At 39.3% G+C, this 23,772-nt stretch overlaps 1 protein-coding gene and 1 non-coding gene across 3 annotated transcripts in view; one reads left to right on the plus strand and one right to left on the minus strand.

The window, feature by feature from the left end:
• Window positions 1–18,533, minus strand: part of anapc1 (anaphase promoting complex subunit 1) — an 88,663-nt gene extending 70,130 nt beyond the window's left edge. The window contains exons 1-17 of one of the 2 annotated variants that reach the window (XM_034237841.1): window positions 18,346–18,533; window positions 17,170–17,409; window positions 14,504–14,668; window positions 12,845–12,887; window positions 12,621–12,718; window positions 12,103–12,179; window positions 11,883–11,956; window positions 11,560–11,705; window positions 11,321–11,478; window positions 10,950–11,078; window positions 10,349–10,567; window positions 9,559–9,654; window positions 9,165–9,255; window positions 6,777–6,842; window positions 4,575–4,712; window positions 3,506–3,583; window positions 2,176–2,319 (exon numbers count right to left, since the gene is read on the minus strand). In XM_034237841.1, the coding sequence (XP_034093732.1) occupies window positions 2,176–2,319; window positions 3,506–3,583; window positions 4,575–4,712; window positions 6,777–6,842; window positions 9,165–9,255; window positions 9,559–9,654; window positions 10,349–10,567; window positions 10,950–11,078; window positions 11,321–11,478; window positions 11,560–11,705; window positions 11,883–11,956; window positions 12,103–12,179; window positions 12,621–12,718; window positions 12,845–12,887; window positions 14,504–14,668; window positions 17,170–17,385 (1,938 nt within the window). In that variant the 5' untranslated portion in view covers window positions 17,386–17,409; window positions 18,346–18,533. The remainder of the gene's footprint in view (window positions 1–2,175; window positions 2,320–3,505; window positions 3,584–4,574; window positions 4,713–6,776; window positions 6,843–9,164; window positions 9,256–9,558; window positions 9,655–10,348; window positions 10,568–10,949; window positions 11,079–11,320; window positions 11,479–11,559; window positions 11,706–11,882; window positions 11,957–12,102; window positions 12,180–12,620; window positions 12,719–12,844; window positions 12,888–14,503; window positions 14,669–17,169; window positions 17,410–18,345) is intronic. The other variant, XM_034237842.1, reaches the window with a different exon arrangement.
• Window positions 18,534–22,011: 3,478 nt separating this feature from the next.
• On the plus strand, window positions 22,012–22,084 carry trnar-ccg. Its single transcript has one exon. It is a non-coding gene; the product is annotated as a tRNA-Arg (tRNA).
• The last annotated feature ends 1,688 nt before the right edge of the window (window positions 22,085–23,772 follow it).

Genomic DNA, 23,772 nt, shown 5'->3' on the forward strand with positions numbered 1-23,772 from the left:
CGAATTTGACCCCGAGTCACCCAAAACAATTCTGCTGGGTCTCCCCTGCCCGAACACCAAATTACACACTTTTCTTTTTAGAGACCTTCAGACTTGGCTAAAATTGTCAAAATCTGTTTTGTAGTGTTTAGACAGCTGTTGTGGAGAAAACTAGAGCGTAGTTATTATATCATTTTAACTTGAAACGGGTCACGGGAGACCCGACCACAACATACGGGCAGAGATGGGGTCGTTACTCAAAAAAAGTAATATATTACTTTACTTCGTTACTCTCTACATAACGTAACGCGGTTACTCGTTACTTTACTCGTTACTTTACTCGTAGGGACGCCCCTATCTACAGGCAGATCATGCAGACTGCGGAGGGTGCTTCATTTTGCGGAGGGAGCCTCATCTGAAGCTGGCTCCACTAGCACCACTCCCCGTCCCCCCGTCGACGCTCATAGAGGGCCTGATCATATAACCAGGGGTGCACATCACTTTTTTGCCCTGGTTCTCAAAGGAGCACCTGGAGATGTTGCTTGGTGCTCATCCTTAAAATGAAATAAACCGTAACTTTTGAGGGGGTCTTGACTTTATTTGCCAGACACACGGCACTGAACACACGTGAGGTGAACACAGAACACACATGCAGAGGTGAACACAGAACACACATGCAGAGGTGAACACAAGACAACATTAGCACGACCAGTAATCCTACAAGCTGTCATCACTACCCTCCTGACTGTTCTCCTCACTGTCTTCCTCTCTGTCAGACATGGTAGCTGATGATGTAGGCCTACTACTTCCTCTCTGGTTGAGTCTGCGATTAGCTGCTTGCATCCACAAGTCAACAGCTGGGTTTGGGTCGAAAGTCTCTGTTGTCATCTTAGACAAGTGGATGTAATCAAATAAGTATGTGAACATAACCAATAACCTACCATAGCCAATAACAAATTAATGTAACTTATTTTATTTGTGTTGTTCATTCATATCTTATTTTACCTTAACATTTATTTATGCATTTTTTTTTATCTCTCCACCTGTTTATCCCAATAATTATAAAGGAGTGCCTTGGAAATATGTGTTTACATAAATTGCGACCAAACCGTTTGAACTTAGACTAAAGTGAACTATCTAAACACTCAGAGTCCTTTACCTCACTGAGCTGTAGTTATCAGTCTGACTGGAGAGGACTCTCCCTCCACATTATTGTAGAAACATCTTCTTCTTATATCCGTTAGAGCAGCTAGCACGGCACCAGATTCTAATAACAACAGCGCTGGTACCACCCTCCCTCTCTCCCTCGCATTTTGGCTGTGAGCTGCGGGCGCCAGATAAGCCAACATCCCCCATTTTCATCACTTACAGCGCCCATCGTACAGGGCAAATGAAACGTGTAACCGGGGTGAAAAGGGTGTTACATTTACTTAATTATAAATATTGTTACATCAAGGCCGAAAATTAGGATGAGCCCCAACGGTCAAAATGTTTTTTTTCCCTCCCAGAACTGCCAGCGCAGCGCCTCCCCAGATCTGGCGCCCTAGGCGAACATCTAGCCAGAGCTACGGGCCGGCCCTGAGTTCATATCATGGTTCATACATGTATGCAACTCGCAAATATCTTTCTCTCTCTCTTCTCTCTCTCTCATCTCTCCTCTATTTTCTGCGCACCAGTTATGTGAAGCCCTGCATATAACTTTGTTTGCTGTTTACACGTTACTTAACTCGACCTCCTCCTGGATTCGGAGGTCCTCCTTAGCTATTAGCTTCACGTTAGCATGTTGTCTTTGCAGGTGCTTGTTGAGGTTTGACGTTGTGTTTGCAGCAGTGAATAAAAGCTTCTGGCCTGGACACAGTTTGCACCTCACCGTCACATTCCTGTCCTTTCTTCGGACGTTGCGTAAATATAAAACCTGCGACGGAAATCCCTCTTGTCTGTCAAAGGGAGAATCTAGTAATTCTTTATGTTAGTAGGCTAACTGTAGTGTGTGATTACTGATTGTATAAAAGTAACGAAGTAACGCGTGTCAGGCAATGTTACTAACTGTAGTGTGATTACTGAATTATAACGCGTTACATTACTCCGTTACCGACTAAAGTAATATTATTACACCCAACTCTGCATAAGGGTTAAGGGCAAATGTGATCTTGAACACTATAATGGTGTCCAAATGAATTATATACACAAACTCACCAAAGTGACCCGGTTGCAGACGGGGTCCCGCAGCGCATGGATGTAGGGCGTGGTATGTTGGAAATTGTAATCATCCAAAAATGAACCTTCGTGGTGTTTAATGTTTGGACCCCTCAGCTCAGACACTGGTGACGGCATGATGCCCTGAAAACAAATAGGTGAAGAAGAAGTAGAGAGAAAAAGGGAAACAGAAGGAAATAACAGAAGGAATAGATCATAAACAAAAAGGACATTGGTGTGGCGATACAGTTTATACGGTATAATTTGTTTTGATATTATCTTTGAATATTTCAAGCAGAAAAATTGAATAATGATATAACAGGAAACCAAATCAGGCCACCATGCTGACTGGGACAGATTGCCTTGCTCTGTGGAAATTGTTTATGAGAAGGTACAAGATTGAATTGCAATTAAAGGTGGGGTAGGTAAGTTTGAGAAACCGGCTCCAGATACACTTGTTGTTATATTCCATGGAATGCTCTTAACATCCCGATAGCAATGAATATCTGAAGTGCTTTGACAAAAAATCCATACAAAAATGTCATCTGTGGAAGCTGTAATACTGTAAAAAGTACAACCAAGGCGGCAATCCAATCCGTTTAGCCGGCCCGGCTAAACGGATTGGATTGCCGCCCTGTCTGTCAGCCTTCCATCTCGTGCACGCACAAATGTATCTCGTGCCGTCATTGGGCGTGCCGTCATTGGGCGTGCCGTCATTGGGCGTGCCGTCATTGGGCGTGCCGTCATTGGGCGTGCATTGCAGCAGTACTTCAATGACTCGCCAGCAACAGGCGGCCACTTTCACCAGTCTGCTGACGTCATGCGCGTTCATGTGTGTTGGAGGAGGGGCTCTGTAAGGAAGTCTGAAGGAAGGGGCGGATTCTTTTCGGCTGTGTACTTTCACATTTTAGTGCACTCGAGCCGGTTTCTGAAACGTACATACCCCACCTTTAAGTATGTTACCTATAAAAATGAAATATTACAAAAATAATCAAATAATTTAAGCTACCAAAGCTTAAAGATCACCTGAAATGAGTAATTGCTGTTTTTGCTGGTTTACTGCCTTGGCAGGGTGCTGCCCGGGTGCCCGGGTAAAACATTTCGGGGCACCCGAATTTTTTTTATCCTCTGGAGCAGAGCGAGGAGCTGTGGATTATTGTTATTGATATCGTACAGTAACAAAGTATTTGTACATTAAAAAGTAATAAAGTACAGTGTTACACTGTACTGTATTACTTTTATTCAAACTGTATTCCCTTCTTATCATGTAGCCTACACTTCTTCCTTTCATTGATACATTTAAATCACCTGACTACAGCATATAACATACCTGCTGCAACCCTGTGCTGCTGCTGCTTCTCTCTGCCTCATCCTCTATTGCTGGAGGCAGCTCCACCTCATCTGATCTCTGATATGAAAGCAATCGTGTTATGATCATATTGAGCTATTGGTGTGAGTCTAACATTAAACAAGCAGTCTGCTTGTCATACATTGCTGACGATACATTTTAAGAGGCATCAACAGGTGTAGACAGAACATCCAATTATCCTGAGCTAATTTACTGAATAAACCAACTCACATCTCCTGTCTTTTTTTTCACCCAACTCATTAGACTATTCTTCTGCTGGCGTTTCATTGTTGCTTTCTGTCAAATTCAATACTGTAGTTCAAGACCGCGGTACCTGCTCACTATCTGTGAGCTATTTTTAGAATGCGCATGCTACGTTCGTTGGCGCGTTCGCGCGCGTCCACCTGGGCAGGCTGTGTGTGTCCTTCTCCCGTGACGATAACGGCTTGCGGTTAAAAAATAATAATAAACAAATTTGAAACTGGGGGGGGGACAAACGAGCAGACAGCAGAGCTCGGGGCAATAATGCAGATTTGTTTGACTTTTTTAGACTTTGTTCTCCTCCTTTCCTCCGCTCTTGTCTCTGATTGTGAGTGTGTGCATTCATGTGTGCATTCAAGTGTGTGTGGGGGGGGGGGGGGGCCCCGCCCTTCAGAAACAGAGCGGAGGGAGAATGTGAATACGCAAAGCAGTGGACACTGAAACATGCACATACATTGGATAAATAACATAGGCGTTTAGTTTACTTTATTTAATAAAAGAGCACATGTTCAATGTGAAAAGTGACCGTAGATAGATTACTTCAGTTGCAATTTGGTGCTATATATATTTCTTTTTAAAAATACCTTGAATTTCAGGCAGGGCGCGGGGCTCCGTTGGCAGGGCGCAGCGCCCCGCCAAGACAATGGTAGGGGAAACACTGCCTCTGTTTTTCAAATGTTTTATGTAAGTTTGTGTAAGGTATGGCGTGTCTTGTAACTATGTTGTTTAAAAGAATGAAAAATGAATAAACATATAGTTTAAAGATCACTTTGTTTACAAGACATAATACCTCATCCAGTCTTTGGAGGTGCCTGCTACCAGCATTAGCCGGCGTGCTAACTTTCTCCATCGCTGAGCTGAAGTGAGACACGTGGTTGGTCAGGCTGAAGGTGGGCGACAGGAGGCCGGGGACGAACACCTTACTGACCTAAAGGACAGCAACACAGGAAGGTTATATATTTAATAATACACATGCATTCACTTCAATAAGCAGAAATGTCCTTGAATTTTGTATCTAAAGTATGTTAAACCTGGTGTATTTAACTGTTATTAATAATAATAATAATAATAATAATTAGGGATGCTCCGATCGATCAGCCGCCGATCGTTATCGGCCGATATTCACTCTCGGCCGATCAGGAGAGCCAATCACATGGCGTAAAATCATAGACTGTATATATACAGTCTATGCTGTATATATACAGCATATACCACACATACCCGCTGTGACGGACTGGTGAGCGGCGCAAAACACACACTTCAAGTTAGACACACTTTGCTATTTTATCTACCTCTGGAACAAGCTAAACTAGTTGTCGGGTCACTCATTACTGGATCAGTGAGCTGCATGAGACGATACTGACAGGCTGTCAGGAGAGAGGGGGAGAGAGGGGGAGAGGGAGAGAGGAAAAGAGAGCACTTCCGCTCATTTCTCCCGTGTTATTATCCAAAGTTAATGTAAACTTGAATAATGTACTTCATTTGAATGTAATAATTATGTTGGTTGTTTGTGGAAGCGCCAGTGAATGAGCCCCATTAACTGAGTTTTAAACATCACTTTAAATGGAAGATCCCCATAGGCCCCGCCCACTCGATCGGATCGGTATCGGACAATACTGATTCCGGCGATCGGCCCCAAAATGTGCGATCGGAGCATCCCTAATTAATAATAATAAACTTTATTTGTTTCAGAATCCCTTTATTAGTCCCACAGAGGGTGAAGATTATTATCATCTGATATTTAAGAGGTGTATTACATTTGAAATGGCAGAAAGTCTTGTTGCAATTTCGAGATATTAAAAGAGGCCCCTTGAGTTTCTCTGTTAATTATCAATAGTCTACAAGGGACATTTTCCCCAGATATAATGGTTACATTCTTCCTAAGTTAATAATGCGCATCCTGCAGGCCTTGAGAATTGAGTCACACAGTTAACAAGACAATAGTCAGTCTGAATTGTCAATGAATGCATTCATTCCAGTAAACGCGGACTTCGAGGTGAAAGGAAGTTCACAGAAGCCCTTAAGCTAAAAGGAACAATTAACTTCTGTTAATGATAGAGATGTGTGTGTTTAATTACTTTGTATTAATAATAAGCAGTATATCTTTGTGAGCAAGGGAATATTCTTTAGACACAACTGAGGTCTCTGGAATGTGGGGGGCTGTGTGTGTGGAGGCTGCAGAAATATGAGACAGCGAATGCTATATGTGTTTGTTTTGCTTCAAACTGAGACTGTTTGCGGGACCTCTGCTGGCACGAGCTGATTCGCTGCGACACAGCATCTTTTGCATCTCCCAATGAGATGACCTGAAAAGATGACCAGCTGACCCAACTCCTCCTGTTTTATTCTTGTATGTAAGCCTGTTCGGCCTTGTGTCCGGTCTCTTTCCTGCTGCCGTCAAGATGATAAGTTCTCCCGGCATTAGGACCAGAGCAGGGGGAGGCCTGACCCCTTTGAGAAGTGCATTGTATTATTACCGTTTATTATTAAAAACAGATTATTGTTTAACCCTCGTCCTGGTTGTTTTGAGTTTTCCTTCTTTTAAAGCAAACTCATATAGGATCGGCGCGGAGCAGAGATATCTACTCCAACAAGGGGAAATGTACGTAGATACAGCAGAAAAAGAGCCACAGACAGCTTAATTTTACATATGTTACATGCATTCAAAAGTATTAAAGTTTAAAAAGAAAAGTTATGAAATAATAAAAAATATATAGTACCTTTCATGCACAAAGCAGCCCAAAGTGCTTTACAGAAAACATAACAACAATATTAAAATAAATACAGAACAAGATAAAACATCTACAGCGATCCTAATGAAATTCCCTTGAATTAAAGCTGACAAGAAATAAAAATAAGTTAAAATTAAAAAATTAAAAAAATTAAATTAAAACATGGACAATGATACTAGTGAGAATTGAACAAATGAAAAGCCATATTAAATGTTTTCCTTTTAAACATGATGATGTGTCTGTGTTTTGATATTTCTCACCCTGGTGATTCCTGTGTAGAGAACCAGACTGCCACAGGCCTCCAGCACCAGCATGGCATCGATATTCTGAGGAGCAAAGATTTTTTGTGTCAAAAATGTTCATTTAAGTCACTTAGGCTACTCAAAGACAAAATTAAGATATTTAAATGCTTGTTTTGTCAGTCCAGATGTTCAATACCTAAAAATATTTAAAGGTCACCTATCATGCTATTTTTAGACAATAGCATAGGTCTCAGATATATACAAATATATAAAAAACATGTCTATGAACTGTTTTGCTCAAAATAGCAAACAGATCACCCATTCTAGCCATGTCTCATATCCCTCTATTTCACTTCCTGTTTCTAAAGTGCTGATTTTGGGTATAAAGCTTTAAAAAAAAAAAAAATTTGATAAAAACAAAGGAGGGGGCCGAGCTCATGCGGGACCCGGCAGCTACTGTCTAAACTAAATACTGCCGTGATGAAACGCCATATCATGGATTACCAAGGATTATCTCTGAAACAGTCTGGAGCTCAAAGGCTTTCTCTCTTGTCGGATATACCACAAGGTGAGTTCCTTTTTATTTCCTGCTTCTTCTAACACATGCTCTCCAGTACAGGTTAGCTCTGAGTGTTAGCGATGCTAATGTAAACACCGACCATATTACGTCCAAAACAGTCGGGCATTGTTTCTGATAGCAACTTTCTGATTGGGCCGTGGGTCCACATTTCCGATATTACGTCATATCGGACGCAAATCTGGATCAGCTCCGTTGTAGCCCCGTTTTTAGAGATTTACGGAGGAAAAGAGAGAGGGTTTTATTTTCTGACACTGCGTGAGTTCCCCGACACACCGGGGACACATCTTTATGTATAAAAGACATCAAAAAGTGCATTTTGCATGATAGGTCCCCTTTAAGTTGACTTTCCTTAAAGAGTAAGCAGTAAATAATCACAGAGAAGCTAGAATCAATCAACCTTTTACATTCACTTTTAAAGAAACACTTATATCATATTACTTAAATCAGTAATATGATCAACCAATAATAGGAAATGTCAACACATACCACCATATTCATAACAAATGTTTAACTGAGAGTTCACTCACTCACTGTTGTGTTTTTAATGCTGCCCTTCACATTGTTACAGTAGCTTATAAAATACTTGATTAGTTATTCAGGAGATTAGTTTCAATGTGCTGTCTAAAATGTGATTATCTGTCAAGGTTAAAAAACGTTGTGGAGTTAATCTTCTCAGAATTATCGTTTGCCTGTTGCACGTCTTAATTTAGACACATAATGAGACCTAGTATTCATGTTTTGTATTCTTTCCAGTTTATGATCAATACTCTATTTGCAGCACAATACTACCTCAGAAGTAATTATCTAATTAACTTTAAATAAAACTAATGTGCTACAAATAATTTCCAGATAAACTAAAACTGCTCAAATTAATAAAACCCTCTCTCTTTTCCTCCGTACCCAAATCTCTAAAAACAGGGCTACAACGGAGCTGATCCACATTTGCGGCCGATATGACGTAATATCGGAAATGTAGGCTGGCTTTACACCCACGTCCCTATCAGAAACTCTGCTATCAGAAACAATGCCCGAATGTTTTGGACGTAATGTGGTCGGTGCATGTTCACATTAGCATCGCTAACACTCAGAGCTAACCTGTACTGGAGAGCATGTGTGTGAAGAAGCAGGAAATAAAAAGGAACTCACCTTGTGGTGTAACCGGCAAGAGAGAAAGCCTTTGAGCTCCATACTGTTTCAGAAAGAATCCTTGATAATCCATGATATGGCGTTTCATCACGGCAGTATTTAGTTTAGACAGTAGCTGCCGGGTCCCGCATGAGCTCAGACCCCTCCTTTTTTTTATATCAATTTAAAATCAGCACTTTTGAAACAGGAAGTGAAATAGAGGGATATGAGGCATGGCTAGAATGGGTGATCTGTTTAGTATTTTGAGCAAAACACTTCATAGACATGTTTTTAATATATTTTTATATATCTGAGACCTATGCTATTGCCTAAAAATAGCATGATAGGTGACCTTTAAAGTGTTGTAATGGATTACATTACGAGCTATGTTTTATGTCTCTCCAATCCAATTTAATGCTTACACTAATTATAGTAAAATAAAGACAGCCTAATACTGAATATTACAGCAGAATAGTTTAACTGGACTGCATTTGATTATACATGAGTACCTAAGTGTACACAATGGGTACAATCACATACTTTACATCTGTCTTTACTGGGCATTGTATTATTTATTTGGGAAAAAAATACTTAGTTACTGAATTGACCGGTTTTTGTATGGGTATTGCTTTGAGAAAGTATTGCCACTTACATTTTCCTATTCTCTGTAAATATTGTGAAGCTCAGATATTGTACTGTACCTGCAGAGGCTCTGCGTCTTTGGCAGGGATCGTCGTGACAGATGTGAAGATCAGCTGAGACGAATTGTTGCTTTCAAAAAACTTCACACATCTGTGGAAAGAATGAAGAAGAGAATAATGTGGAGGGATGGCATTCAGGATATCCAATAGATTTAAATGTATTTGCCTGACGTTCTACATAAGAGATCTCTATTTATTACTTTTACTGTCATAGTTCCTAAGATTGAGATCCTTTGAGACTTTATATATGTGTGTGTGTGTGTGTGTGTGGTGTGTGTGTGTGTGTGTGTGTGTGTGTGTGTGTGTGTGTGTGTGTGTGTGTGTGTGTGTGTGTGTGTGTGTGTGTGTGTGTGTGTGTGTGTGTGTGTGTGTGTGTGTGTGGTGTGTGTATTACCTGAGCTGCTGGTGAGACTCCACCAGGAAACAGAGGTAGTGGTTCTCACAGAGGTCAGAGGTCAGAAATACTTTAGATGCCTGGCTGCTCATCTCCCTGCAAACACAAACAAAGAAGATATGTGTGAAACAAGATCAGCAACAAAAAACAGTTAAACAAACAATATCAAATAAATATATCCCTGCTGTGAGGAGCTCCCTTCTGTGATTTTCTATCTGAACAACTTTGATGGTAAAAATGCTAAAGAACTCTTCAAGATATGATGCTCTTTTTTTCACTGTCATTTATATGTCAACAAAAATCCCAGCAACGATTTCGGACATCTTATTTAGAGTGGGAAAAAGGGTTAATTGTGTTAAAATAATTCACTTAACCTGAGTGCTACCAAATCAAGAATACAAGGAGTACCCAATTAAAGCTGAACTGAAATAACTGTAAAAAGAAATCCATTATAATCTTATTAAATGATGTATCTGACGAAGAACAACAAGGGAACACATCTGTTTTTCTGATGAGGATGCCGTATATGATAAATGGTAAACATTTTCTGGTGTTAACTTGTAAGTCCTAAAAGCTATGTGCCTTAATAAACATATATACCTCAAATTTGTGTTGCTAAAATAACTAAGAAAAGCTGAAAAAGCTAAGTAGCCTGGTCCTGAACTCGCATGAATAAAAGCCATCACTTAGAAGAACATTATCATAAATCTCTTCATAATTGTCATTAAATTGAACATGTGTCTGCACAGACATGTCATCAGTTCCATGAGGGTTCGGTCCTGGTCATTACCTGTAACAACCAGCTGTGACGGTCTCGCTCCACAGCTGCTCGATGCACAGGTCGGGCAAGATGGGCTCCATCTCCGGCACCAGCAGCGTCTCGTTGACCGTGCTGTTGGCAGAGGGCAGCAGGCCGTGGTGCCCCCTGGGGGACTGGCTGTGGAAGGACGTGTTGAAACGAGCCGCACCAGAAAAGGATGGAGTCGCCATGCCTGGAGGATGGGCCCGGCTGCCATGAAAAGATGGAGGAGGAGAAAAAGGACATTATCTTGACAACTAGTGGTGTTGAAGAGCATATTGTTTCCTGTATCCTGTTATGTACAATCAGAACATGCACAAGATTCTGCGAATTGCAGAAGGCGTTGAAGCAAATTTGTATAGTCTGCAATAGAGTCGATTATTAAAGAAAAAAATGCATCCTTTTAAGATTTGTCTGATGCATATAATGGCATTTAAAAACAATACTCCTATGTCCATACTGACTTACTCATTTTGATCTCCTAACAGTTGTGCTAATAAGGCTTGTTTAGCTTTTACATTCAATGTTCTTAAGGCAATTTTTGAATCAGGCCCTTAAGTCTTGTTACGAGCTTCCCCAAAGTCCAACTCACCTGAGGGCAGCCATGTTGGATATACTCGGGGAATGAACCCGGGGGTGTATCCCTGGTGAAGACGTCAAGATTCTGCTCGGGTGGCTGTGCAGAGCGCTGTAGTGGAGAGGAGAGGTGGCAATGGCACAACTAAGAGCAGAAAATTAAGGATGGGATCAGAGATGGTCTTAGTTGTTGTGCTTATTCTTCATGTTTGAACGTCCCTGTGTGCATTTGAATTAAACCGCTGATTGACATTACTGCTAACTTTGCCATGTTTTGTTTTTAAAAACAGACCTTGTCTCTGTGAAACATTCCTAACATGAAAGTTAAATATAAAATAAATAAATAGACATAACAAAGCCAGACGCCTCACATATTAAAGCGTATACCTTGTATACTTTTCTGGGCCGAGCCCGGTTGCCCCACTGCCTCCGGGGGAGTCCAGGCGTGAGATATTACGGAGGTGAGAGGTCAGTAAGCCCGATGCCTTCAGACACAAAGGAGTGCCAACCGGATCTGCTGTACACCGCAGGACTGAAAATCGCTCCTGATGGAGGTGATAGGCTCAAGGTTAGACACAGGTAGACTCACTGTGGGATTTTGCAGGTGTGTCTGTGTGATCACTCACATCCTGTGTGACTTTGCGCAGGGCCCAGACAGAGTGTATTCCCTGTACAGTGTCATAGGAGACAACTATAGAGGGCTGGCAGCAGCTGAACACTATCTTCATGGTGGCATCCGATGCATACTGCACACGGGAGCTTTCAAACACACCTGAAACAAAACGTATTTCAACTTGAAGAATAGAAAACCTCTGACACAGACATTGAAGAGCCTCATGCATGAAAGGGAAACTCCGGACAATGTGCAGACCTGATAGTGATTATATGCGAAACAGATTAAGAGAAAGAGAAAGCGAGAGCGGGAGAGGAATGTGTGTTTTTGTCATACCTGCAGGTTTACACACTATTGGTGCAATCTCGTCGAGAGGATGCAGCATGCTGAAGACTGTGGGGAGAGATTCCCTGTAGAGAGAAAACGGGCTCAGTTATTCTGTCACCCTTCAAACCAAGGAGAATGTCTTTAATGTAAACAAATCTGTTCAGGTTTTTGAGATTTGTCTGTGTGACACAGATGTGTGTCTACGTGTGTCAGAGTGTATGGTGTGTACCCGGGGAGTTGTGAGTCTGTCGCTGTGTTTTTTCGTTCTAACAAAAGTCCAAACTTTGTCGCCCAGACATTTGACACCTGGAGGAGAAAGGAGGGGATAGTCAGGGAAGAAATGTGTGCAAACAATTGTAATGTTTGTAAGTAATAAAGACAACATTAAGCTTTATTTTTACGTACAGAAAAAACTAATACAAAAGAAAACTAAGGAAACATGATTTCCTCCGAGCTGGCCACAAACACTATTTCTGCAACTAACTGGTAAAAATACATCCATGAATCAAATGATATCTTGTTGCTGTGCAACAGACTATTGAGACCGGAACAAACTCATACTCACAGAGACATAACCATTAAACACACATGCGCACACTCACACAAACACATGTTGGATTATCAGAACATATTTGCAAGTGGACAAACACACACTCAATTCTATTCAGCATGTATACAAACACAAGCAGGGATGACACACACACACACCTTTAAAGAATGTATAACAAACATTTCTCTCCAACTCACCTGGAAAGGTAGTGGTGAGATGAAATCCTTCCCAGTTATGGTGTGCACGTTGACACAGCTACTCTGGACGATACAGACTGTCTGCTCCACTTCCTCTTCTGCAAAACAACATCAGGATGGTGCATCTTATTTATTAAATTCAAATGAACTGCGATTGAATTTAACAGATACATTAAAACAACTATTCTCTTTTGAACAACAAAAGATTTTTAATGATTAATTACCATCTTTCTTGTTCTGAGGAACAGCAAATGTACACCATAAGGCCTGTAGAGAGAATACAAACTAGTTTAAATATTTTGCTAACATATATATATATATATATGCATTAGGGCTGTCCCGAATACCATTTTTCGGGCTCCGCGTAGTAAACAGCAGCGAACCGCTTCAACACGTGTATTTCGGTTTATTCACGGCATTCATTTTGATATTCTACAGTATTGTTGTTTTATAGTTATTTGTTAATGTATACAACACAATTTGTGTTCTTTGAAATTGAAAAGGATATTGCATTTAGGGATGCATACCGGTATCCGGTATTACCGAAATACCGGTTACTGGTGGCTACGGTATACCGAACCGAAATCAGATCCGGTTTCGATACTTTAAAAAAAAACAAAAAACTTTTTTTTAAATTAATTTTAAAAGTGAGTCCGTGGCCCGTGATGGCGGGTGTTATAAATTAGATTGCATAATCGTTTTTCTTCATATTTTATTTATTTTTCATTGTTTGTTCAATACTAGAAAGGTAAAAGTCCCATAAAAAGGACTGTGATGGGATTTGTTTTCTCTCACCAGTGAAGGTAAATGTTGATTTTAAAGATGAGATTTGTTGTGATCTCATGACCATTATTCTATTATGTATTTGTTCTCTAGTCGAATCTCAGGTTTAACATTAATTATAACGGTGCTATAACGGTCTGTTTGCATTGACAAGATGTGCTATTCACGCGGCACACCTGATGGCGGGTGTTATAAAAGATATCCCATAATCGGTTTTCTTCATATTATTTATGTATTTTTTATTGTTTGTTCAGAACTAAAAGGTCCAAGAAGTCCCACAATTGAATTTAATATTCATTTGACATGTTAACTATATCGTAAAGCGCTTCATGGGAGTAATTGTGGGATGATACATTTTCAAAGTATCACGATATGTATCGGTTGAGTATCGGTATCGTTCAGTGGTATCGGTATCGGTATCGTAAAAAAGTCAACGATATGCATCCCTAATTGCATTGTGTTTGTTACTTTCGTTGCAGTTGTGTATGTCTTAAGTGTAATTTGGCTTGGCTTCCTATTTTGTATGGACATGCTTTTATTTTGAAGGAGAGTTAGCGCTGTTGACAGGAAGTTGTTGTTGCTATGGAAACAACGTGATGGAGATTAACGGAGAAAAGTAATATCTACATATAAAGACGGAAAAAGTAAACGATAAAGTTTATGGTTAAGTGTTAGCACCCCCCGAAGAGACACAAGCTCTTACGTTGATATTGGAGATTTTAATAAAAATCTATTTGTCAGCCGCAGTGCAGCACGGCTGCCAAAAAAAAGAATATCCAAATAACGAAATTGAAACCCGAATAGTAGATATTCGAGTACAGCCCTAATATGCATGTATACAAAAAACCACAATTCTTTCAATCTCATTCACACACTTTTACTTCTCATTGTATTTTGATCAAAATCTTGTTTTACCTGAATGAAATGTAACCAACATCTTAATTGCCATCAGCATTTTCCAGTGAGTCACAAAAACTGTTAATGGAATCGGTCAAAAGGAAAACTTTCCCGACAGAAATAAACAGTTTCTTGGATCTACTTATAAGTAAGATAAGGGTATCGCTTTGAATACTATCTAAAACCAGCTTTCAGTAACCAACCTGCTGCACCGGGCTGTCGACAGTGAAGGCCTTATAGACGTTGGAGGCTTGTGTCCGGCTGCCCTGGCTCCAGACGACCACAGTTCCTGCTGTGTAGAGCTCCTCTTCAAACTCCACATCTTCCTCCCTGATTCCCTTGCAGCCCTTCCTAAGCTGCCAGCATTCCTGCCAATAACATATGTATTACATCTACATGACAAGGATGGAATCAAAAACAAATAAAGCTATATATAATATTGTTGGGAGAATACTGAATGTACTCTTCCAATATCAGAGTAGCACATGATAACAAATGGTGGAGATAGACATATGACAAGCGAATCATTTCTGACGTGGGTCTAATCTGAACTAAACATTGTATACTTCTTTGAACCGGTATTCCTCCATCTTGTGACTGTGTAACTCCCTCTCTTGTATATTCATTCAATCTTTATTTCAGACTCAAGGTCCATATCACATACAAAATGACAAGATACACATCAATAAATAAGATTAAAAAGCTAAACACAAAACCAACAGATAAAAACATAAAATCAGTCCAATCACAGCGAGCCACACATGCTCACTGTCTGTAGAGGCTATTGCGCCAATGTCTCCAAATCATGGAAGAGAACCGAGTAGAACTCTTCACAGGGTTAATTAAAATCGAGATAACATGATTGTCAGAGTCTTCTAGGCGACACATACATTTGTACATTAACTTTCTTAAAAGGGCTTGACAGGTAGGTACCCCCAAGTTAACAAACAGCTGGCAGGCACTGTGCCATCTTGGTACCCTCAGCAGCAACTGTAAAGCATCATTGTATGCAACTTTTAGTTTGTGTATGCTTCTAGCCTTGTAGTTACTCCACAGGTGAGCCTTGTAGTTACTCCACAGGTGAGCCGTGTACAATGGTGTACAGAAAGCTTTAAAAAGTGATACCTTGACATCTACAGAGCACTTGTGAAATTTCCGCATTAATATGTGTGCCTGGGCATACAGTTTGCAGCGCTGTCTATGGATGTATTTGTCATCTGTGAGATCATCAGAGATATAATGACCAAGGTACTTCATCTCACTGCACACAAGTAGAATGTTGCTACTGAGAATACAATTAGGAAATACAGCCTTTTTATCCTCTTTACTTCGCACAATCATGATGCTACTCTTCTTGGCGTTATACTTAATATTAAAATCAATGCCATACTGGGAACAAGTCCTCAGGAGCTGTTGTAAGCCAGCACTGCATGGGGAAAAGATGATTAAATAATCTGCGTACATAAGGTGGTTGACAACAGTAGCTCCGATGACACAGCCAGTTTTACACAAGTTCAGTTTCCTCGACAGATCGTCCAGGTACAGATTAAACAACAAAGGAGATCAAATCCCACCTTGCTTGACCCCATTACCAACATAAACATGTTCAGACACAGTATTGCCCCACTTCACCTGCATAGTCTGATGTGCATACCAGAAGGCTAAGATCCTTATTATGTACTTGGGTATCCCTCTCTGGCACATTTTGTCAAATAATTTGAAATGATTCAGTCGATCAAATGCCTTGGAAGCATCAATAAAACACAGAAACATGGTGGAATTATGGCTTCTATATTTTGCTATAATGTCTTTTAAAGCAAAAATACACATATCTGTGCCGTGTTTTCTTTTCAAACCGAACTGGTTGTCAGCTGTGGTCATATACCTTTCCAGCCTATCCAACAGAATTTTCTCCAACACTTTGGAGAGAATGCTAGCTAAAGCAATGGGTCTGTAATTATCAATGCCATTAATCTTCCCAGCTGTATCCTTGATGACTGGCACAAGTAGCACAGATAACATGGAATCTGGTAAGACACCATGATTAAAGAAACCAGTAAGACACAGAGCAAGAAGAGGAGCAAGCTTAAGACTGGCATGTTTTAAGTGTTCAGCTGAGATGAGATCCGGGCCACAAGCTTTGTTATTTTCTAGATTCATTATAGTGTTGAAGACTTCCTCTGATCTAACTGTAACATGTTCAGTGGAGTCAACCTTTTCAACCACAAATGCATCACTCTTAACACAGTTGAACAACTCATAATAGTGTTGTCGCCACAGTTCTGCAATGTTGTCTGACCCACACACTCCTTCAATGGAAGGGAGTCTTACAGCTGTTTATGACTTTGACCTCTTTCCAGAAATCATAGCAACTATTGTTGCGCAGCTTTCTGGCAAGTGAGTCAGCCCTCATTGTGTCCTCGTTTTTTTTAATGAAGCAGACAGCATACTTATATTTGGCATTAGTGGCCTGTTTATGTACAAACAAAGACCCCTGTCTCGGCCTACCTGATTCTGCCCACAATTTAAAAGCATCTCTAGCAGCAGTGTGTAGCTCAGACACATGTTCATTCCATCCAGGTTTAATACTATGGTCCTTTTTCTTACTGTTGTAAAAACCCTTACTTGAGGCATTTAACACATCAATAATAACATCATATGTAAAACATAGATCACTAGTATATAAGCATCTGAAGGACACTGTTTAGGAACTAGTTGTACCAAATGCTCTGTATGTGATGACTACTTCCATTATTGAGAGGATTAATAAATACATGTATCCTGTTATTGAAGCTCAATCCAGTCACTAGTGATATTTTCTAACAAATATATACATTTATATGTAAAGAACAATTCCATGCAGTCTCACCCTCTCTCTCTCCTGCAGACTGACTTCCTGCAGCGACCCGACCAGGCCGGCGGCGCCATCTGACGACCAGAGCTCGGAGGCAGGCTGGAGCTCTCTGAGCTGCAGGTTGAAGGCGTTTGGATGGTTCCTGCAGTGCTCGCGGCCGAACGGGACAAACGACTGCAATTCCCCTGCTGCGATCATCGTGGCTGTCTCTTCATACACGACTTCCGACATGAGTTCCAGATATCAGCATTATTTCTGGAAAGAATGGATGGAAAGGTAAAAGGAAAATGTTTTACAAATAAGCACCAAGAGAGTTGAGAGAAAATATGGAGTCCTTCTTTTGCAAAGTCATACCTATACCCAGTGTTATAAAAACTATTATTATTGGCAAAACTGTACTGACTTATTATAATGCTATTGTTCAAAAGGTTTAATAGACAGACTAGTAAATGATATGAGTGAGTGACAGCTTGATTTTAATTTAGCTAGAAAATCAGATAACTTGAAAGTAAAATAAAACAAAACATGTCCCAACAAAAATAGCTATGAATTCAGAAAATAAAAAGGCAAACTTAGACAGCAGTTGTCTGTTATGGTACCAATGTTTCTGATTGTAATTGAGGTGGTTATGGTGTTTCCAGTCAGTATAAACAAATGCATTTTATTTTAAGAATTAATAACTAAGAATTAATATATTCATCACGCCAACTTTATCATAATGGGCAGATTCAACTATTGGCTTTTTGTGTTGTTTAATTACGTTAGCTGTGGCTTTATTTCTTCATTGCCATATCAGTACAAAAACTAAGTAAGCTTTATGTAAAGTGAGTCAATGCATTTAATTATATTGTAAGTAGACAGTAACGGTACAAAAAGACTTACAAATGCTTAATAACTACTTTCAATATGATTTATTCTGTTCTATTGATTTTGAAAGGCGCTACATTGTCGTAGCTAGCTGTAGGTTCTTAAACCAATATAAACAACAACATAAAACACAGTACTTGACAGCCCACTTGCAGTACGTTATGTCAAAAAAGGTGTTGACAGCTGTGAGTAAGAAGCTAGCTCCGAGGTACTCTCCAGCATTAGCATGCTAATGCTAAACCCCCATAGAGTGCCATTGTTTTTTCTCTATTAGCACGCTAGCTAACATTAGCTTCAGCTAGCATAGAGTTTTAGCTGCTTTACCTGATAGTACGGAATAGTCTGGCTCTTGTCGTGGAGTCCTTTATGTTTCCTGTGTTTAAGTCTTGCGTCAGCACAACGTCGTGAACGGTGTCAACATAAAAAAAACATGAATCAGGTGCCAAACTCTGGATTTGGCTACCGCAGGTTTTCAAATGAGCGCGGACATCTTTGCTGTCCCAACATCTTCCTCCACGAGTCAGCCAATCAGCAGTGAGGAGGGGGGCAGGGGCGCAGCTGATTGGCTGATTTCCTCAGGGCAGTTTCGTCTCTTTCCTACCTTATCCTCACCTTCCAGGGCTGAGAGATGAGGACCTTTATAAATCCATGATGAGGAATTAATTAGATAATAAGAGGTAGCTACATTAAGGAAAATGTTTATTATTTCACAAATCTTTTTTTTTTCATGTGCAATATCATATCCTTTGCAATATATTGTATATCATATGGTTGGTATTTTGTGACTGTTAAATTAACCTATACATTGTTATTTGTTGTTGCATTGCCCATTTGCTGCTGCAACAAAGCATCATTCCCAGTTGTGGGACTCATAAATGAATATATTGTATTACTTAGGACACGTTCTTAAAAAAAAATCTTCCTTTTTGCAGAAGAATTGAGTAACACCTCGTAGTCCAATTTCTATTAGATGAGATAAGATAAGGTAATAAGATGACTTTTCGTGTTAATCTATTAGTAATTATCAGAATAAATCACATATTTTAAATTACATTAGAATTACACTGAGTAAATGATGTCAAATGATGTGACCCCAGACTCTTATAAGACAATACACATTTCAAACAGTGGATTTACTGGATTTTCAGACTTGATAACATGCTTAAATGTGAAGGATGAATGTTTCATAGAGGATCCTGCCATCTCAATTAAGAATAAATAGGTTGATATTTATATGAGGAAGTGGTGAGTAATTACCAGCAACAGTTTAAAGTCACACTAAGATTATGGATTGTATTTGCATTTTACCTATTTATTCATTTGTTTGCATTTTATTTGTATAATTAGCCTCTTAAACCCCACGGACCCGCCGAAGGGGCCGAAATCACAACATCTGCAAGCAAAAGTGTCTGAGGGCTTAAACTATTAATGTTGTATGTCCATGTAACGGGAAGAAACTCAGCTAACTGATCTTTTTTTTTTCTTTTTTTTTTAAAACCCACAATGCTAACTGAAAGCAACGAGCAAAATAGGCTAACAGATTACTGCACAGAAGATCACGCATAAAACCCTTATTATTTATCTTTTCTGCACATCCAACCCATCGATTCGCATCGTGAGATGACATAGAATTGATGGGTACAGACATTATCACTATATGATAAGCACTCGTGACGTTATAAACAAAAACAGACATAAAAACATGTGGCGCTAGGTAGCTAAAAACGCTAACATAGCCTACCTTGGTCGTTGTCTGGTCAAAACTGGTCTTCAATGGCATTAAAATGATAAAAACGCTGCTGAAGTTAATCCATAAATAAAACCTGCTTTTCCGTTTCCAGATGTCAGAGCGAGAGATAGCTTCACTCTCATGCAAAACTACATGCGCAAAGCCCCCACCTTTTTGTGTTAACCTTGGTGTCTATGTGAAAAAAAAACCTTTGATTCCATTGGCTCTAGCGGTTATAAAGAGATTTCATTCGTCAAAATCGACCAAGGGGGGCTAGAGATATGGAAAATCCACCCAAATGACCCCAGAAGTGGGTTTCTTTGTTGCTAAATCTCTCTAAAAAGGTCAAATTTCACTTGTTTTGCATCAATCTTGATACAGGTTATATGTTGTACTTTGGAAACCTAAAGCTTTTAGTCTACTAACTAACCCATCATCTAAGGGTAGTTTTCACTATAAGTAAAAAAGAATTTTTGGACGGACACTATAATTTACAGTTTTTTACTATGTTCAATCTGAATTTTCTTTAAAATAAAAAACATCTATATTGATTCTGACTTTTCTACATCCAACTCACTGGTTTATCATTACTTTGAGAAAAAATATTATTAATTTTCCCCTTTTAGAAGTGTAGTTATGGTCATTTGTTCTAGAAATGTCATTTTCGAGCCTGAGACCTGAACAACAGGCTTGGGGTCTAACAGGTTAGTAGTTATAATTAGTTAGTTGCATGAAAAAAACGCTTTTTCGGTATTATTGTGAGCACAGTTGTTAATTAGAAGAAATAGCTATATCATATTTCTTTGATTAAATATTTAACCTATGCAGCAATATTCTTTAAAATGTAATCAGGTTATTTCTACTCTACAAAAACACAAAGTAAAATGCAATGCTATCTGGCCCTAAAAAGACAGTACACTGTGGCAGCCTACCTACCTGACCACAGTGACTGATGTTAAACACAGGAAGTTGTGTGCTCACAGCCTGGCCATAGAAACAGGCAGGTACAAGAAAACATGGCTGCCAAAAGAGGAGCGATCATGCCAACAGTGTGGAGGAGGAACTGCTGTGGAGACAGAGCAGCACTTCCTTACACAATGCCCAACTTTTGAACCGGTACGGAAACAATTCTTCCCAAAACTCAACCATAAGCATCCTCAAATATTTAAAAATGAAAATGAAAAACTAAAAATACTTCTCGGGGAATATAAAGAGAGCTGCATTGTTGCAGGACAGTTTGGCTCTGCCTGCCACAGTCTGAGGGAACCGGAATGAACAGATACACCAGGTCTCACATCTTATGTATATATATCATATTCTATTTTGTATTCATGTATTATATGAATGAAATGAATCTGTATTCCTTGTAAAAAAAACAACAACAACAAAAAACATGTTCTTAGCAGTTTGTTTATAACTGTTCATTTGTTTATTTGTATGTATTTTTGTATAGATGTTACAACTATACATAGCTTTGGCAATACTGTATGTAAATATGGTCATGCTAATAAAGCTTTTGAATTGAATTGAAATTGAATATCTGGCGTGAAATAAAGTTTTTGGTGTTGACGAATGACTGACAGACTGCATACTTAACTGTGTCAGTAACTCCTTCTGCATCCAACAAATCAAATTCAGCAAAAGGTGGTCATGAAGAATTACACTTGAGTGGAAAATGAGGAGTCTGGGCTGATCGGTGTGATGGATGTCGCACAACAACTCAGTCTGATCTGACCGAGTTAACGCTCCCAGACAATATCAATGTTACTCCCTGGGTGTTGTGCGTGTGTCAAAGTGAAATAAATAGAGGGGTTGAGAATGCTTTATTTATTAAATCTTAAAGGGGATGTTAAAAAGAAAAGACAGAAAACACCAAAAGGGAAAGTGTGTCTACAGGTCTGAAGCAAATTCATAACACACGTTTTTTAAATGTATTATTTAATCCCAATAATGCATTAATTTCTCCCCCTCTGACTCATACTTATCCTCCTCCCTATTTTGTGTGTCTGTATTTCAAAAATGCATTCGTTGATTGAAATTGACAGTTTCTGCTCGAACATCATCAATAAAAAACACAGTTTGATTCTGATTGATTATAAAAAGATGATAGACTGTTTTCCTGTGGTTTGGCTCCTTGTTGTTGTCCTGACAATTGAACGTTTTGATCTTAGGAAAACAAACCTGTTTCTTCAAAATGTCTTAATGTATTTCTTGTGAATGCAAGCAAGACAAATTATGTAGGTTTATTCCCTCTAATGTATAACCCAGTGGCCTAATGGACAAGGCATCAGCCTCCGAAGCTGGGGATTGTGGGTTCGAGTCCCACCTGGGTTGATTCAACTCTTAACATCATATATTTAAAACAGTTGCCAGAACAGGAGTGTCGTTAATATAAAGTTGCACAAGATAAAAACACAGACTGCAAATATTGTATACCTACAGGTACCATCAGACATGAAAGTCAGAGTACATGTTCCAACAATTATCAGACAACTTGTTGTTACATCAAGTAAAATTGGCATTTTCAAACTGCCTTTCCAGGAAGACAAGGAAATAAACTTTCCAGTACTGTAACCCAACATATACCTCCCTCATTATATTTGTTTAGCTGCAGCAGGTTCACTGTTTGAGGTGAGGTCATCCTGCCATAACAGGCGCTCAGATTTCATTACAGCCGGGCTGCTGAAGCATCCGAGAGCAACAACTGTAATGATGACGCACTGCAGCCGACTCAGAGGGACTGAGAGAGTCGCCCTGTGGAGGGAAATGGCTTTAATTCTCCATGTGGACTGACACAGAAGTTGCTGCACATATGAATCGCTCATGGTCACTTTAATTATTTGCAGTCCATCAGCTATCCTGCTCAGGATCTACGTGAACATGCAGGTTATAAATGCAACAGATACACCTGTACATTTAATGCAATAATAACATATCCTACATTTGTGAAGCTCATCATTTGCATTTTGAAACCTGCAATTATAGTGGTTGTGTTTCATTGGATTGAAAGCTGCTTGTAATACTTTATCTCATGTATACTCTGAAAAATCAAGGGGTAATTTTATAGTCATTGCATAACACAGGGTTACTGTTAGTAAGCATAAATACAGTTGTACTCATTAAACAATACAAATAGTTAATAAATCACACTTGAGTGTTTTTTTCCAGAGGGCTAAACCATTTAGAAGAAAAAAATACTGGTTAGGAAATATTCAAAGCAAAGTTTGACAGTAAAGTTGCAAGTTGAGTACTGGGAATGACTGAAGTTATCATAAGTTTAAAAACAAATAATTTGTATTATAATACTTTCTAAATATCTAGTTACAACTATAGAAGAGATATACCTTGAAGAGTAGAGTTAAACGAAAGGAGGGCCATGTCAATAAAATACAATTGTATAAAAAGCATCCAGACATAATCATAACCTTACACAAGTTTAGACTAGATTCATCATCAATGTTTTGTCACTAAACCTAATTGTATTTGATAAGATTATGACAGTTGATGAGGGAAAACTTTCCACATGGATTTATTGTATCATGCGGTGTATAGTTTATGACCATGCGTCCTTCAAAATCCTGTGATTTGAAAAGGAGAAAACTCTCAAGACATTTTGACATGTCACAGCAGAAAGATGAAGAGTGGATGTCACTAACGACTCTCTTACATTCAGGTGTGCTGGTGACACAGCGTGCACAATAACAGAGCATCAGATAAATGGTATGCGGCCATTATGATGTCATTACTCGCATTTTATCCCAAAAAATAGGGTTAGGGTTTATGCCTCATGGATTTTAGGTGACACGGGACGCATTCATCATCATCATGATCATCATCATCATCATCATCATCATCATCATCATCATCATCATCATCAGCTTGTATTTGAAGAGACTCTTGGTCATTATTAAAAGACATACAACACTCAAATATAAATAAAAAAAGGCAGTTTCCACAGAGGTGACTGGTATCGTAAAGCACTGAGACACGGATTATAAGTCAGATGGATAAAATAGATAGAG

This window comes from Gymnodraco acuticeps, unplaced genomic scaffold, assembly GCF_902827175.1.
Source record: "Gymnodraco acuticeps unplaced genomic scaffold, fGymAcu1.1, whole genome shotgun sequence".
Taxonomy (NCBI): domain Eukaryota; kingdom Metazoa; phylum Chordata; class Actinopteri; order Perciformes; family Bathydraconidae; genus Gymnodraco; species Gymnodraco acuticeps.